The 17,258-nt window shown below is 40.9% G+C and overlaps 2 protein-coding genes across 2 annotated transcripts in view; both read left to right on the plus strand.

The window, feature by feature from the left end:
- Positions 1 to 6,052, plus strand: part of LOC311045093 (unconventional myosin-VIIb-like) — a gene marked incomplete at both ends in the record, with an annotated part of 37,668 nt that extends 31,616 nt beyond the window's left edge. Inside the window, 9 exons of the mRNA XM_084056901.1 lie at positions 391 to 496; positions 1,215 to 1,331; positions 1,742 to 1,829; positions 2,193 to 2,299; positions 3,043 to 3,228; positions 3,946 to 4,062; positions 4,146 to 4,229; positions 5,701 to 5,820; positions 5,921 to 6,052. Coding sequence (XP_083913027.1) covers positions 391 to 496; positions 1,215 to 1,331; positions 1,742 to 1,829; positions 2,193 to 2,299; positions 3,043 to 3,228; positions 3,946 to 4,062; positions 4,146 to 4,229; positions 5,701 to 5,820; positions 5,921 to 6,052 — 1,057 coding nt within the window. The remainder of the gene's footprint in view (positions 1 to 390; positions 497 to 1,214; positions 1,332 to 1,741; positions 1,830 to 2,192; positions 2,300 to 3,042; positions 3,229 to 3,945; positions 4,063 to 4,145; positions 4,230 to 5,700; positions 5,821 to 5,920) is intronic.
- Positions 6,053 to 11,740: 5,688 nt separating this feature from the next.
- The window catches only part of LOC311045753 (serine/threonine-protein kinase tousled-like 1-B), a 20,077-nt gene continuing 14,559 nt past the window's right edge, over positions 11,741 to 17,258 (plus strand). Inside the window, exons 1-6 of the mRNA XM_084057775.1 lie at positions 11,741 to 12,240; positions 13,913 to 14,034; positions 15,213 to 15,281; positions 16,712 to 16,750; positions 16,882 to 16,963; positions 17,066 to 17,109. Of these exons, the coding sequence (XP_083913901.1) occupies positions 12,102 to 12,240; positions 13,913 to 14,034; positions 15,213 to 15,281; positions 16,712 to 16,750; positions 16,882 to 16,963; positions 17,066 to 17,109 (495 nt within the window). The 5' untranslated portion in view covers positions 11,741 to 12,101. The remainder of the gene's footprint in view (positions 12,241 to 13,912; positions 14,035 to 15,212; positions 15,282 to 16,711; positions 16,751 to 16,881; positions 16,964 to 17,065; positions 17,110 to 17,258) is intronic.

A 17,258-nucleotide genomic window follows, 5' to 3' on the forward strand; every position in this document is an offset into this window, starting at 1 on the left:
ACAAAAGCAACCCTATATTATAAGTGGTGAGCTACAGCTGTACATGCCAGGAGTTTTACTGGCTAATCTTGCAAACCACTGCGCCAAATCTCTTGTGCGCACTGCTGGCAGTAGGCAAGTGAAGTAAATCCCTGAATGTTTTTCACATGTTTTTGAGTGAATATCTTTCACATTTTCTTAATTCAAATCCCTCCACTTTTGGGCAAGATTGACGTCTTCAATATGATGTCATCAACATGATGTCAGAGATCCACAGGGAAACCAAGGCATTATTAGACCCTGTTTTGTCAAGCTTCATTAAGGGATCTTTTGTTATTCAACTGTGTACACTCTTCAAGAGTTAAATTAACACACATTAACGCTCTCTATTGTACCTCTTTGTGCCATTAGAATGGAGCCTAGACAGCTGCCTCCCCATCTAGTGGAAGTGGAGGCCGTCCAACAGAACAGCCAACAGATCTTCCACAAAATCCACTTCCCCAACGAAACAGACGACGTAAGACACTGTCATGTTCTTATTAACGCTGTGAACACGTCTGCTCATTGAGCAGCCATTGTGTGTGTGTGTGTGTGTGTGTGTGTGTGTGTGTGTGTGTGTGTGTGTGTGTGTGTGTGTGTGTGTGTGTGTGTGTGTGTGTGTGTGTGTGTGTGTGTGTGTGTGTGTGTGTGTGTGTGTGTGTGTGTGTGTGTGTGTGTGTGTGTGTGTGTGTGTGTGTGTGTGTGTGTGTGTGTGTGTGCGTGCGTGCGTGCGTGCGTGCGTGCGTGCGTGCGCGTTAAACCTTGCCCAAATTTGGAGATAAACACTGAAGGCCAATATCCACATTAACCCATGCCATTATTAGTTGTCTTGGTTTTCATATTTCTTATTGGCTCTTGACCCTTTACTCTTATGGTCCTTACACATGTGATGAATAAACAATATGAAAATACATCTGCAAATATTTCATATCAAACGTTTGGTGATGCCTCATTGATACAGGTTGATGCTTTTTTCGCTGTGAAAAATCAATCTCGATTCAGAAAATAATTATGCGTCTTTATTGCCACGTAATATACATGTTCTGTCTGGATGTAGCCTACTCATGACACAAATAGTTTAAATTCATGTGAATTAATTGCACTAAATAAATGCTCCCAGAGTGTAAGGATCTCTGTGAGTGTAAAGAGATATACTGTACCATATGTATACCGGGACTGTCCCTTTTTCACTGTAGCTGTTTGAAGTGACCTCAACAACAAGAATCAAGGATCTGTGTCGTGCAATCGCCTCTACACTCGGACTGAGCTCGTCCGAAGGCTATAGTCTGTTTATGAAGACCACACTCAAAAAGGTGTGGTAATGTAAAAGTTTTTTAATTCATTGTTTTCTCCTTTTCTGTATCTGTATTCTGACTGTAGCTGCATTCAGATTTTTTCATAGAACAGAATTTTCTTTAACTCTGTAGGCATTAGAGGGGAATGGGTGCCAGATTTCTATTTGTTAACACATCTTCAACTACACAAACTGTTCCATCTGTGTGAACATTCACTTCTAATTGATAGATAATAGAGAGATATCAGAATATTGCAGAATGTGGGGGAAAATTGTGCAAAGCAATAAAAAACAAGTAGACAATTGTGTAGTCTATAATGTTGTAGTATATAAAATCACACACTGGAGTCTTTGTTCTATATCTACCAATTGGACAGAATGGTTTAGACCTTTTTTCCATGTAACATATACATCCCCCCCCCCCCCCAGATCATTAGCTTGGATGACCGGAAGTATTTCTTTGACAGTTTAAGGGTGCCGACAGACCAGCCTAAGAGAGCAAAGAAAGTCAAAGAAGGTGATGGTTCCTTCACATTATTACTTGTCAGTTTATGCATCTTGCTGTTTCATTTTCAAACATACACTGTATTATACTTTTATTTGGTTGTACAGACCTGATGTACTGTATGCATCTTATTTCTTTGTTGCTTTTGTTTTCTTTCTATCTATCTATGTATGAATGTCTGTCTTTTTTTCTTTCTTTGGTTTTATGCTGCTGAGATGTGATCTCTTAATCTTTCTGTGCTTTGCCGTCACAATTCTGTCACAGTGACTTAATCCCTTTTCACCAAGCAATGAAACAGACCAAACATCTTCTGTGTTTATACTTCTATGTTCTATGTTTTAATCTATAGATGTGAATAAATCCTTTTTTTCCCAGGCACTCCGACCCCTGCTCCCTACCTTGTCCTCTTTATGAGGAAGTTGTGGTTCAACGTGACTCCTGGCAGAGACCTAATCGCTGACCTGTCGTTCCACTTCCCACAGGTCAGACTCTCATACTCACAGCCACAACACATTCTAGTCTCAATCACTGTCAATTCCTTTTCACTGTGTAAGTCAAATCCATTTATTCATAAAGCACATTTAAAAACCACAGATGTTGACCAAAGTGCTGTTACCTCTGATGGAGTCAGAGGGACCAAATAAGTTAATAAGACCTCAACTTACTCTCATTTATAGGTAGTGTAAGTGATCACTTTTTGTTCAAACAAAAGTGTTTTTGTTAAAAAGTTAAAGCTCTGGGGGCGCCGATGGCCTAGTGGTTAAGGCACGCACTACACTTTTGCAGCCTGATGGCGAGTCCCGTGTTCGATTCTTGAGACTGGCGGACCTTTACTACATGTCACTCCCCGACTCTCTACCCTGTTTCCTGTCAATCTCCACTGTACTATTGAAATAAAGGCAGAAAGGCCCCAAAAATATATTTAAAAAAAAGAAAAGATATTTGGGTCAAAAAGGTCTAACGTCAAAGCTTTAGCTTTTATTAAGACTTAAGAAACATGTATTCAAATGTCTGATATTCAATATGTTGCCTTGAGTTGGTGGCAGAGTACGAGCGTCACAAAAAATGATCCTCCATCCCACGATAGTGTCGCTTGCCAATAAGACCAGGTCTTCGATCTAACAATGCATCGCGATGCCATACATTGTTAGCTTGGAGATCTGTTCTTTTCAGCAAGTGATGCGTGTGACAGAGTATAAATGAGGTTCTCTTTTCACCGCCACAGGAGCTGCCTAAATACCTACGGGGGTGGCATAATTGTACCAGGGAGGACATGATCAGCCTGGCTGGGCTCCTCTTCAGAGTCAAGGTAGACTCAGACAAATCGCAGTTTGTCATGATCCCCAAGATGCTGAAAGATCTAGTTCCTGCTGACCAGATGAAGCTCATGTCCACTGATGAGTGGAAGAAGGTAGGAGGAGGAGAATGGAGGTTTAAAAGGAGTGAAAGGGGAAAGGGACGGTTAAAATTGAATTAGACAAACACAGTGATGTAAAAGAGAGAGTGACGACAACGGAAGTCCAAAATGCTTGATCGTTACGTGATTCACGCAGACCTCAGTTTGTTCCAGTTACATGTTAAATTGATTCAGATGTGATAATATATAATCGGATTCTTTAAATGTCTTACCTTTAAGTGCATCACAAATAGTCTATTAGTATTATCCCGCTGTAACTCTGCTACGCTGCTGGTGTTTGCTGCTATCTTCCGGGAGCTCAATGATGATGATCTGTAAAAAGAATAATTGGTCCATTGAAGTGTATGGAGGAATACACAAACGCTCGCCCCAAAACATGCTAGCCCCGGGTCAAATCCGGCGACCTAGAAATGGTCGCCACCAGGTTTTCCTAATCGTAACCTCAGTAAAACTATACCTAAACCTAACCTTATTCCTAATATTATCCTCAGTAAAACTATGCCTAAACCTAACCTTATTCCTAAACGTATCCTCAGTAAAACTATGCCTAACGCTAATCTTATTCCTAATCTTAACCTCAGTAAAACAAGAATACAAGAACCTCTGGTGGCGAGCGGTCCGCGAAAGAAATTGGGCCAAGCTTTGATGTGACTGTTATTGTTGTAACCAGTGAGTAATTTTTGCTGTGCTAATATTTCCCCCTGTTTGCAGCACATCATCTCCTCCTATAAGCAGCAGGCTGGTATCACTGTGGACGAGGCCAAAATCGCCTTCCTTAGAAAAATCTTCCTCTGGCCGACTTTCGGCTGCGCTTTCTTTGACGTAAAGGTAAGCAATCTTGATCGAATAGAGACTTCTTCGGGGGAGAAATAAAATGTGATTTCAGGGCTAATTCCGTTTTTTCTTTGCAGCAAACAGCTGAACCTAGCTACCCAACAGCGCTCAGATTTGTCGTCAGCAAGCTAGGTGTCAGCTTTATAGACCCAAAGACAAAGGTTTGTGCATAACTCATATTAACCAGCACTTTAAAGGAGTAGTTCACCCAAAGAATTACACATTTTCTATCAATTAAACACCCCATGAAGCCTTGAATTCATGGAGTTGTTTTTGTTTTTGTCACATTCTTGAGCCAATAATTTGATGACCAGCCAAGTCTCCTACTGAGCAGCCACCCAGTCATCGAATTATTGGCATGCGACAAAAATAAAAGAATCTCCATGAATTCAAGGCTTCATGGGGTGTGTAATTGATAGAAAGATGGGTGATTGTTTATCACTGATCTACAATACATATATCGCTATAGTATTCTTATCTCAATAATGGGCCGTTCACACTGGATGTGTTCAATGGCAATGGCCATTGACTTCTGATGGAGAGTTATTTCCTGCTTGTCAGACTTGTTGTGCTCTGGGGTGGCGGTGAGCGCAGCAGCATTCTGTCCCGTTTCCACTGTCTGCTGCGCCGCTCAATGTTCAAACAAATTCGACTTTGTCGCCAACCTTTCAATGCGCAGCCAATATCAAGAGAGAGTAGATGGGACTGAACGGTGAACACTGAGTTGTATCAGTCGGTACACTTGGCAGTCGGGACTACTGTGATTTAAATAGGCGATATTGTAACTGCATCGAAAAATCGATTTTAATTTGCAACGATCTACCATATCGATATGCAAACAGCAAAATATCGTATCGTTTGACTTTGTATCGTATCGAATCGTTTTGCAATGCAAATAATCGTAATGAACCAATATCGTCCATGTATCGTATCGTCAACAATGTATCGTGATGCGTATCGAATTGCTGTTAAAATGTATCGTTACACCCCTACTAAATGAAAATGTGTATGGCGAAACATCAGATTTCATTTAGGACTACAGGGTTTGTTACAAATTCTGTAAACAATACTAGGCCTACATGTCTACAGGTACTTTACCAAGGCAGTACAATCTCACTATGTTAGCCACTAGCCAGGATGTAGCGGTGGCTGGTTAGAATGGGGAATTACTTCCTTTTTTCTTCTTTTTTTCACCACTTGCCGCTGAGCACAGCGGCAGGTTGCCGCCTGACTGCATCCGGTGTGAGCGGCCCATAACCCCCCGACCAGGCTTTTCAAAGCGCACGTATGCGTGGAATTTACTGCGCACGTACAGCTCGTTTGGAAAGATCCAATTGATATCAATGATACCGGCTACACCAGGCGCGCGGATACGCGAGCCCCAAAATAGGACTGGATCTATAAGTGCATGTGTGCGTATGCGGGGCTCGCGTGAGTCACACGCACATTCTCTGGTGTGTGCCTGCCTTGAGTTTCTGTATTCTTCTGTTTCTGTATTCTTCAATGTACAGTATGTTATCATAGCTTTATAAAACAGTTGTATTCAATCATGTCGTTTCATAATTATGCAATTTAGTTTTGATAAAACAACAGTACTGCTATTGTTTAATAATTATGATATAAACCCGTTAGGAGCTGCTTGTGATGCATTCTTTTAACCGCATCACCAACTGGTACAGTGACACCACGAATTTCCAAATAACCATCGGTAACCTATTGGGAGCCAGCACCTTCACCTGCGAAACCTCAGATGTAAGTGGCAGGACCTTTATCTCATAGAGAAATGTTTCACCTTATGTATAATTTGTAGGATAAACCAACATACAAGTCAACTGATTATCTCGTTCTTTAGGGCAACAGAATGGACGACCTTCTAAGATCCTACATCAACATGTATGAGCAAGAGAGGAAGACTGCTTTGCGGCCGAGAAACAAGATGTTCTCCCGAGACCCTGTGGGAAAGAAGACAGTACTGGCCGAATAGTTTTTAGTTATTAGTTTAGACACTTTATTTATTGATTTTCAGTTTATAAAAGAAAAACAAATGTTTTCCATGAATGCTAATTCACTGAACCTCTCCCCCACCAAGGCCACAGTGAAAAGAATAAATAAACACCTACAGTACCTATAATGTACTGCAGTTGCAGACATATACTGACATGTAGATTGCTTAACAGTATTTAAAATTGACACATGATATAACATTGTGCACTATTGGATCCAATTGGCTATCTATGGCTATGTGTAAGTGTGTAAGAGAAAATTATTGGAAGTGATGGGTATGCTTTTGACAAATTCTATTAAGCGAGACCAGGTTATATCTACCCCAGGAGCTATGCATATCTCAATTTCTCTAATGGAATCATAGAGAATACATCCTGACTCAGTCACATTGTTAACACATTAGTAAACAGAAAATACATTTTCAGGCGGGTCATCAATTTAATTCAATCAGGAGAGAGAACCTATTTATCAACTTCAATTTTGTGTGTGTTGTGTAGTAGTGTTCCAAATCCAATAAAAAAAGAATCTGCTCATATTTTTGTTTAGTCACAAATTCCAATTTCTCGTTTATCCTGTATTCTGTATAACTTGTCTCTCCTGAGTAGATTGCTATCCCTGAAAATGTATTTTCTGTTTAGTAAAGAGCAAGAAAGATGAGCAGACCTCTGTTACTGAACAAGCACTGATTGCTATCGGAATATAGAGCTATTTAACACCTAGTTTAACAAAACAATATTGCTTACACCACCTTTTAACTCAGCATTTAAACAAGCTAGGCTTCACTGACATCAATTGCAGGAGAATTAACCTCGGGCAATTATCGGGCTACAATCCACTAGCCCACCACAAATGTGGGAGATTGCTTCAAAAGTCCTCACGCAGAAGTTCTCTAGTGAATTACATGGCCAGTACATGTGAGCTAATGAACTGTGACAACATCTCAGGCTCTCAGGGTTAATGACAACTAGGGTATATGTTGGCCAAGTACTCATTTGAATTATTGTCCATTCAATGTATGACCTGGATGAGACCAGGTCTTGAGCAGAAAGGGGTAGTAGGCTATGTATACATTTCAAAATATGTCATGTGTCATCTGAGATCGAGAATATAACATCTTCTTACCATGCCAGTTTAGCAACATTCCATTGTGGCGATAATGTGTTATGTGTTATAGATTTTAGACATAATCCCTTTACCATAATAGTACAATTCTAGTATAGCACCTATTGCACTATTAGGTGGCAAGGAGGGGAAAGGGAAATGTTTCTTGGCAAAACCATGCACCTGTAAGTATCTGAAAAAAATGTAATGGTTCTTTGGAATATTGTGATCTTTCTGCAGTGTTTTAAATTAAACAAATACGGCTTCAACAAAGAGGTCACCAAAGAGCCTGAATAGTTTTTGTCTTATATGATCAACAACCAAACATGTGCATTAGTATAATCTTGACATACGTTGAATGAAAAAGTAAGGTTGAATGACAGGAATACTACCAAAATATCACCAGGACAGTACTATTTGTTTGTTTGATCAGATGGCTGTTTAGTTCGCTGAAGTTCTTCCCCAGCTTCCCCAATCTTTGCTGTTTTCAACCAAATTTATACTCCATGTGTTGCTTTCCAAAAACAGATCTACAAACGTATCTAGTCTTTTTGGCAAGCAACACCTCCCAGCATTTATTTTGACTAGCCACTAGATGGCATAGATGGTACAATATTGTGCACTTGAACCCCAGGCCCAGGGGTACCATGTTTTCATTGGAATATTCTGAAAATAAAGGTAAGACCACCAAGAGAATATACAATGATGATTTAATTTGTTCCCATATCCAGACAGAACTTTTTATAATAATAACTATGGATGAGTACAGGACAAATATCTAACAGGTTCATCACCTCACCTTGGGAGGGCTTCAAAACAATAATCATTGATGGGGTTGCTTCCATTATCTTATATTAATAATAACATTATTTTGTGTGTGTATTTTATATAGTTCATATATATATATATATATATATATATATATATATATATATATATATATATATATATATATGGATACATTTTGGTAGAACTCACGCTAACCTGTACATTAATTGTCTAGACTGTTATGTGTGCCATTTGCATTGACATTTGGTGTAGTTAGCTGGATCCACTTTTATTTTTTTATTTTCATTTTGAAGTTCACACTAAGTGATCAGATTCATGAAACATACATGATACTTGACAATATGTCAGAACATGAGAACTGAGGATTAGAATTAGATGTACAGTATACATTTGGCATGCACTTTCTAAGCAACAAATTCTTATATTGATTACGCACAATCAATATATAAACTACTGAATAGTTTCAGATCAGAATATGTCTATATGGAAAATTGAATTATTTGAAAGCGTCCTCATACAATTTAGTTTATTTTAAACTTTGTGTGTCATATTATTTGTAGCAGCCTACAGTACTACTTTCAGTCACGGTATAGTATTCAAATGGTCACGCCTGTATGGAATGTATTGGTGCTTTATGTTTGGTGACAAAAGGCAGTCTTCGAAATGGCAGAAGAAAAAACTTTTGGACCTTATCTGATGATGGAGTTTGTGATAACAGATGGTAATTGTAATTGCTTCTGTACACACAGTAGAGAAGTCATGTATTATCAGTCCAAGATAAATTATACAGGCACCTTGTGGAGCCACAGTCATTTATCATCTCTGCACAGGCTGAGCGGGTTTCCAAAATGGCAGCCAACTCTCCTCACCTTCCCTGGGACATGTGATGCTTCTGGAATGCCATGACTGTCACCACTTCCTCACCACACAATGAATCTCCAAATTCATGTCTGTATTAATGACACCAATACGCTAGTGTGAATGTGCCTTTCTGCATTACTGTAGCGTTGACTACTTATACAACCCTGCTCATTGCCTGTCAAGACTATTGCTCCGTTACCATGGAAACCCTCTGACCAAAAATCAGGTTACCATGGGCAGGTGCATAAGGGGTGCAGTGTGATTGTTTGTGGCTCAGTCTGTGTGTACTGATGCAATCTAACTGCAACTGTAATAACAACCTGACATATAGACCCACCTGTGAAATACACATTTACATACTGTAAATGCTTCCTTTGATTCCAAATTAAGCATTTACAGTACACACTAGCATTTACATACTGTAAATGCTTCATTTGATTCCATTATATATATATATATATATATATATATATATATATATATATATATATATATATATATATATATATATATATATATATATATATATATATATATATATATATATATATATATATATATATATATATATATATATATATATATATATATATACACACACACACACACACACACACATACAAATCCGCCTATATGTATATGAATGTGTGGCTTTTACAGGTGTTAGACATGTCTCAGACAAAAACAAGAAGCATTGTCCCCACTGGTTATATCACTGAATAGACTACTGACTAGACTTGGTTTGACTCTTTGCATTGGCATGCATTTTAGACAAGGGTGCCCTGCCAACTATGTATATGAGCTGAGCAGTAGCATGTACAAGCACACTGACATTTAACACACTCTTGAAGTAGGGCAATTTCATGTTCAATCCAAAGTGAATAAGAGGTATGATGAATGGAAAGTGATAGGTTATGATGTAGGCCAAAGTGTGTGTGTGTGTGTGTGTGTGTGTGTGTGTGTGTGTGTGTGTGTGTGTGTGTGTGTGTGTGTGTGTGTACTTCTGATGCACTGCACCAAATCTGTAACAAAAGACCTTATAGGGGCAAACCACATCGATACCTTCCTCCCACCTGCACCCCTCCCCCTCCTAGTCACTTGAATTTCAACACTAAACAATAGGATCGCATGAGAGAGCCCCACCTAACACAAAACCACCACTCACTGTTATTGTATTATATGTCCTATATACTATATCCTACTTTTAATTCCGCTAACGGATGTCCTATCAACCCATTAATGGTTGCTAATGAGTCCCATATAATCACTGATAGCCGCCATGTAGTATTATTATTCATCTAAGCTGTTCACACTGTCTCGTCTCATCTCATCCACAAGAAGAACTTTCGGCCATTTTTTTCCGAGAGTGTTTTGTTTTCAGTGGGGGGTGGAGATGAAGCTGGTCTCGGGTCAATGTTGATTCGCCTTCCGATGAACATAATCTCAATTTCGGGGGAGTGTAAAATGATCCCAGATCAGTGGCTGCTGACTGTGTGCGTGTGTGTGTCGGTGTCAATGCCATCCCTCCTCCCCTTGTGCTGCTCGGGAATACCAAAACGCTCGCCCCAAAACACAGTCGCCCCGGGGCAAAACCGGCGATCTCTGACCGGTCACCAACGGGGGGGGGGGGGGGGGCGATAATTTACGATTCTGTCCCTATCGGTACATAACTCGAACTGAACGGCGCTGAGTTGGCTCTAGTGGACTTCGCAACGTTTGGCATGGTGACTCACTCGCCTGCAGCTCGCTCGGCGGTGCCTCTCGTTGCTTCAATCCACTAGTGGGCGCGCCTCCGTGGTTGTAACTACTTCCTAACTTAATATTAGAGGCTGGAGTCTGTTCTCACAAGTGGGCCGAGTGGTCGGCCTCGCTGGGGGCGACAAAAACTATGCCTTGATGACCTTAATCCCAATAAAAATATTTTTTAAAGCATTTTACGTAAAATAAATAAGCAGCGCCAGTAGTGGGATTTGATCCAGAGGTATTTGGATTAAAAGTCTATTGCTTAACGTTGCACGCCATGAGGGCATTTGTTATTGCAGGGTTTTGAGAGTTATTTAACGCTGTCCGCTCATGTCATGTGAGAGAGCCGCTTGCGTCACAGAAGGGGGCGTCGCCATGCTACGTTACTACAATCCAATGGGAAAGGCCCGTCCGCGTCGCCACCTGGTATTCCTAAATGTAACCTCAGTAAACTATGCCTAAAACCTAACCTTATTCCTAAACGTAACCTCAGTAAAACAGTGCCAACTGTTGCCAACTTTATTCCTAAACTTAAAGGGATAGTTCACCCAAAAATATATATAATTCTGTCGATTAGTCACTCCATGGAGACTTGACCGGTTGGCAGCGGTTCCGGTAGGAGACACAAAGGAGATTATTTGTGTCTCCTACCGGAACCGCTGCCGGTCATCAAATGATTGGTTTAGCTTAGGACTTAGGAATGCGACAAAAACAAAAAAGTATCCATGAATTCAAGTCTCCATGGGGTGACTAATCGATAGGAAAAAAAGTCATTTTGGGGGTTAACTATCCCTTTAACCTCATTAACTACGCCTAACCCTAAACGTATTTCAAATGTTATCCTCAGTAAAGCAAATACAAGAATACATAAACCACTGGGGGCGAGCAGCCAGCGAAAAAAATGGGGGTGAGTGTGTTTTGGGGCGAGCCTTCCGGTTCCCTGGTCGCGCTCTCTCCGTCGCTTATATAGGTAGCCAAAAATAACGAATCTACAAGTCATCAACGCGTGTCGTCGTGACACGATGATACCTTGTAGATCTGCTGGTTTTGGGGTCTGCGCGACACCGCCGTACGGTACTAGTACTACGGAGGTGTAGCTCATACAGTCTTGAGCCCTCGCGATACTTTAGTAGCCTCCTCTCTTCTACAATCAAAGCTCCGCTCGCGACGCGAACTGGATGCTGACAGGCGCGCGAGCGGCGGTCGGTCATCATGCAAAGGTTACATTGTATCCATCCGAGCGGATCTCATTCATGAACGACGGAGCAGCGGGTCGGTCGCCGTATATGAAAAAATAATGCACTGAAAAAAAGCATACGACGGACCGTGTTGCGCGCGTACGTACGTATATATATTAAGAACATTTTATATATATACACGTACCAGCAGGTGTCAGAAGAAAGATGATGGACGCAAGTTTGGGGAGGAATTCGGGCTGTTGTTGTTGTTGTTCGCGGACGGCCCAGGCGTGTTCGTCGTCGTCGTGTGCCCGTCGTCACCCACCTCCTGCTCGGCGGTGAAGTGGCCTCTTCTTCATGAGTGTCCAAAGTAACAGTGGAAGTGGTGGTGGAAGTTTGGAGGCGACGCCATCTTGGTCGCAGCAGCTCTCCTCGTCCGTCCCGACGGTTCTTCAACAACACATCATAACGGCGGCGACCGCAAAGACCAAGGAAGGTATAATAATAATGCATAATGTCTGGCTTACAGGAAGGAGAGGGGAGAGGGGGGTAAATGGAAAAAGAAGCACCGGAGATGTTCATTTTTCGTCCTTTATTGCGGAAGAGAAGCGGAATGTCTCGGGAGTCGGTTGCTTGGAAGTAATAAAGATGGATGTCAAGTTCCATGATGCCGTGAATTAGAAGCCAAACGTCAGCTGTCAGTTCAGTTGTTTGATGGCTTCAGTCTGGTTTTAGCAGCGAAGCTGTGTCACGTTTGAACACAAATAAGAAGAGCTTTGATCTGTGTCGTTATGTCTGATCATCACTATTTACAGCTGTTGATGTCGGAACAAGCAGGGAGGAAACATTTTGGTAACATTGTATCGACTATCAACAACATCCATTGGATACATTGTATGCATGCATTGCGATGCAGAACCCAGCTGTTTTAAACTTAAGATTTAGGCCACAGGGTGTGTTTAGTTTGAGGACATTTTAGATCCTTTCCCCCATTTTAATTGGGTTGTAAATAACATTCCTTAAACTTAGATGTCGCAGAAAATCATGATTTGACTAAATTAAGAAACATGTCTGTTTTAAATTAACATTTACCTACAGAAGGTCTGGTTGTGCCAACGTGAAATGCTTAGCTAATATCGCTAGTAACTGCCCGCTAAGAGCTTAGATTGTCAAATGATGAGCTTAGGTTGTCAAATGATGGGTAACATTATGGAGTTAAAGTTGCAGTATGTGTATTGAGAGAAGTCTTAACATGAATTCTTGATTTGGCTCAGAATTGTCTGGGTCGTATCAGAACAGAAGGCCCTGTATACATTGTCCTTTTTACTCCATTCTGTCTATCCTGCTATCCTTGGATAACCTCATATGGGCTGGCTAGCGCACTCTCATTGGTTCAAGGCACTAGGCTTTTTGCATAATGTCTTTTTAGACCTTTTGGGGGCTATTGTTCATGTGTCAGGTGCTGTGTAAAGATGACACCCTGGAACAACATGTACCAACAGTCACAAGAAAGCACAGGAGCTTTTCCATTCTGGAAACTGGTTGTCATACAATTAGGCTACGCCTGTCTTTCTTTAGCAGTCAATATAGTACCCATATAGTGTATTTGTATTTGCCCGAGTCATTTTATGGACAAAATGTGGTGTTAATTTATCACAGCGAACACCATGGCATGGTTAAAGTTCTCCTAACCCTACGTGTGGCTCTATCAAATCTTTGTTCTAAATTGGGCACAATTCTCTGACTCATAAATAGTATTTTGCAAACTGTGAAAGGCTTGCAGAGCAAAGTCACATCTACTTTTTCCACAGCGGGGGGAACATTCATTGATGGATGACCAAGCACATCCTAGGTTTGGACACGCGTCTATCTATCACAGGGTCCAAATCAATTTCCCCTGATATCGAGTGCCAGGCAGAAAGATAACGGCCTGCTTATTGGCTTGGAAAGACTTGAGGATAGAACCTTCATCATTCTAAAAACTCAGTTTTTATCCCACTCTACTCTGCTATTGACCTTGCCAGGCCTCAAAATCGCTCATAAAAGGTCATAATAGTGTAGCGCAGTGTGGTGTAAACACTGTGCGAGCCCATTTTAACAGCTGGAGGGTTAAGCAGAGAGGCTGGTTGATGATTCCATTCACGATGGATGTGTTGATCTGTTGCTAGGCCCCATGGAAGAGCTGCACAGCCTGGACCCCAGGAGACAGGAGCTATTGGAGGCCAGGTTCATGGGGGCTGTCAGTGGAAACACTGGAGGTAGCACTGGGAGTGCCAGCGGAGGAACTAAGGTAACACACAAACACGCCATTGGCATTACTGTAGTTTTGAGGACATTTTTACTTTTTTGTGCCATTTTTAAGCCTAACCCTAAAGCCTGAGTTATATACGTCTTTGCTTGTAGGTTTTGCACACCAAAAATAGAAGATATACATCATGCTCGCACCAACACCGATGCTCTACTAAGTGTAAAATACTAGTAACTACAATACTAACCCCTAACCTTTAGTTGCCCAACTCTAAAACTCTTGTTAAACCATGAAACAACCATTTCTCTTGTGAGGACCAGGATAATGGTCAACACAACATGTGTATTTCTCAAATTCTACTAGTAGTATAGTAGAATCACAAGTATAGTAATACACAAGTAAGTACACACACTCTCACTGTAGGGTGGACAGCAAACAGCAGCCAAGTGCTGTGACATGTTTAGCTAATTGGATAGTTAAGATTGTTTATTAATGTGAATTATGTGACACTCCACATCACAATAATACACTGATAAATACTGTAGGGAGGTACATACTGTACTGTATGGGTCTACATTAAAATTAAAAGGCATACGTGGGCAGCATAAAATTACAGGGTTTAAAGAGAATCATTTGTAGTTTGTCCATGAAATGTGACTGTCTTTTGGAAACTTGGCTGATTTTCAACCACATCATATTATTGATCTCCTCACATCAGAAAGCTGGGATTCGGGTTTAAATCAGTGACGTTTCACTTTAGTAATTACATCCAAGAGTTTGTCAGCATGGTTATCATGCTCTTTCTGTTTTTGGGGTTCATTGGACTGCAGTGGACAGCTTATAATACAGTAACCACACCGTGTAATGTTTCAAATTCAGTATTTTTTTTCCATGAAGGATTGCTTGCAGTTTAAAATATTCGGTGACTAATCTGGGGGCGAGACTAGGCCTAATAGTCTGCTGCCTTCTTTTTTATTTATTTAAGCATTATTACTTACCACTGTGAAACGGACACCTCGCAAACATTGTGTTGTGTGGACAGAATTTCGAACAGTAGGTAGAATAGAATAAAAGTAAGCTTTTGTACACACACTTACACACACACGCTTGTATGAGCACGTGCACACAACGACCAGGTAACACAGACACACCTACAGTACAGTATATATTTGATTAAGTCATTTTGTTGTGTTGTTCTCTTGCATTCTCACTCTGCATAGGGTCTAGCCAATGAGTGCTCCAACCACAGCTATGGCAGCATGGGCTCCTCAAGCGACAAGGAGTCAGAGGTAAAACACGCTCTCTCACTCTCTCTCTCTCACACACACACACACACACACACACACACACACACACACACACACACACACACACACACACACACACAGAGCCATGTTTGTAATGCAGAGACCCCAAACTTTTATTTTGATAATTTAAAAGGGTATGATGCATCCCTCACACACCTACTATAATCTTTCAACACATGACTCACACACAGGCACCTGACACTTTGTATTTTAAGACAGCATGTTAAGTGTGCACACATAAATGTACATGGAAATGTATATCCACATAAATAGACAATTATACACATACAGCGCAGTACACACAAATTGTACATTATGTGTATATAATGTTTAGAAGACGGACGCTTGCACACAGCACCTTCAAACACTTCAAAGTATGCTATGATTTAATGTACAAACTTTTGCTGTTTTTCTTATATCTTTGTTATAGGTTCCATGCGTAAACTCCAGTCCTGGGTTTCCAGAAGGTTGCATATCAATTTCCTCCTCCGATTGACTTTCCCATAACTTTCACTGGCTTCACAGCAGATTTGACCCGGAAACACACATGACACCTTCCTATGTGGTTCTTGTTCAAATCTGCCCAGCCAATGACATTTTATAGTAAAATGAACCGGAAGCTGGTATGCCACCTTCAGGAAACCCAGGTCTATAGTTATGCACAGACAGACCCTATTGTTATCGCTGCTACAATGTTGAGGAACCAAAATGAAAGAACTTTACGCTTGTGTACTCATATGAGATGTAACAATAAAAATCTGTTGCTGAATAGATCCATGCAACCACAAGGAGTTGATCAGGTTTTGCATGGGATTACACTTATCCAATTATCCCTAGCCTTTGGTTGAATTTGAGCTGTCAAGAAGAGACACTGCCTCCCTTATGTGCTATATTAGTAAATGTGTTTCGTACTCCAGGCAGGATATTAACTCCAGCCACTAGTATAGATTAAAAAGTTAGTTTCCTGCTGTTTTTGTGGACCACTCACTCACATGGGCATGGCAGCAGTGCCGAGACCGCTTTGTTCTAGCTTCTCATTCATTCCCAAATGGTGTTTTCTTTCTTGTCCATTCCCACTCTAGCTCTATCACTTTCTTTGAACTCAGAAAAGTCTTTATTGTCATTGTACTGTAAATACAATGAAAGTAAGAGTACCACTCCTGGTTGGTGTATTCTCTATTCTGTGGCGAACATAGCAGATCTACAAGGTCACAACACGTAAAGCAAAGGGATATGGTGAATAGGGAAATTAAACCCTGTTGGCCTCCGGTCAAACAGGGTTTAAGAAGTGGATAAAAACACAACATAGTGCCACACAACGCAAGTCCTAATATAAAAAAATATGCAGTATATGTAAAACAGTTGTATTATAAAGCTGTAAAGTACATTTCTCTTTTTCATTCGCTCTGCAGAACTCTGACATGAAGAGAGGGAGTTCCCCTGCCTACACAGTATGTACTCTTCACTCCCAATGTCTCTTTCCGTCATATACAATACTGGAATTTGTTTAAGTAGAGAATGAGGGATTTACCATGATATCAACCTTTTTTCTTCCCTTTTTTCCCCCTCCGTCTCTCACCAGACCCCAGAGAAGAAGCACTCAGAAACGTCCAGAGGAAGAAAGAGGAAGGCCGCCGCCGACACCCAATCGGAGAGCAGCCAAGGTATGATTGACACACCCCTACAGCGAGGAGAACATTTGGGAGCCACCCGGAATTATTATTATTCATTTATTTTTTAATTATGTTCCCCTTTTCACATCACAGGGAAGACCTCTACACGCGGGCCCAAAATCAGCGACTACTTTGACGTGAGTATCACCTCTGTGATTATGGGCCTTTTTATAGTAACCATTTAGCTTCCTTTTTGTCTATCTGTCATTGTCTTACGTTATGTCTGTTATTCAGCTAGCCATACCATATACTGTTTGCTTGTCCACACATTTACAAGAGTTGGATA

This window comes from Gymnoscopelus microlampas (assembly GCF_963454915.1).
Source record: "Gymnoscopelus microlampas genome assembly, chromosome: 5".
NCBI classification, from domain to species: domain Eukaryota; kingdom Metazoa; phylum Chordata; class Actinopteri; order Myctophiformes; family Myctophidae; genus Gymnoscopelus; species Gymnoscopelus microlampas.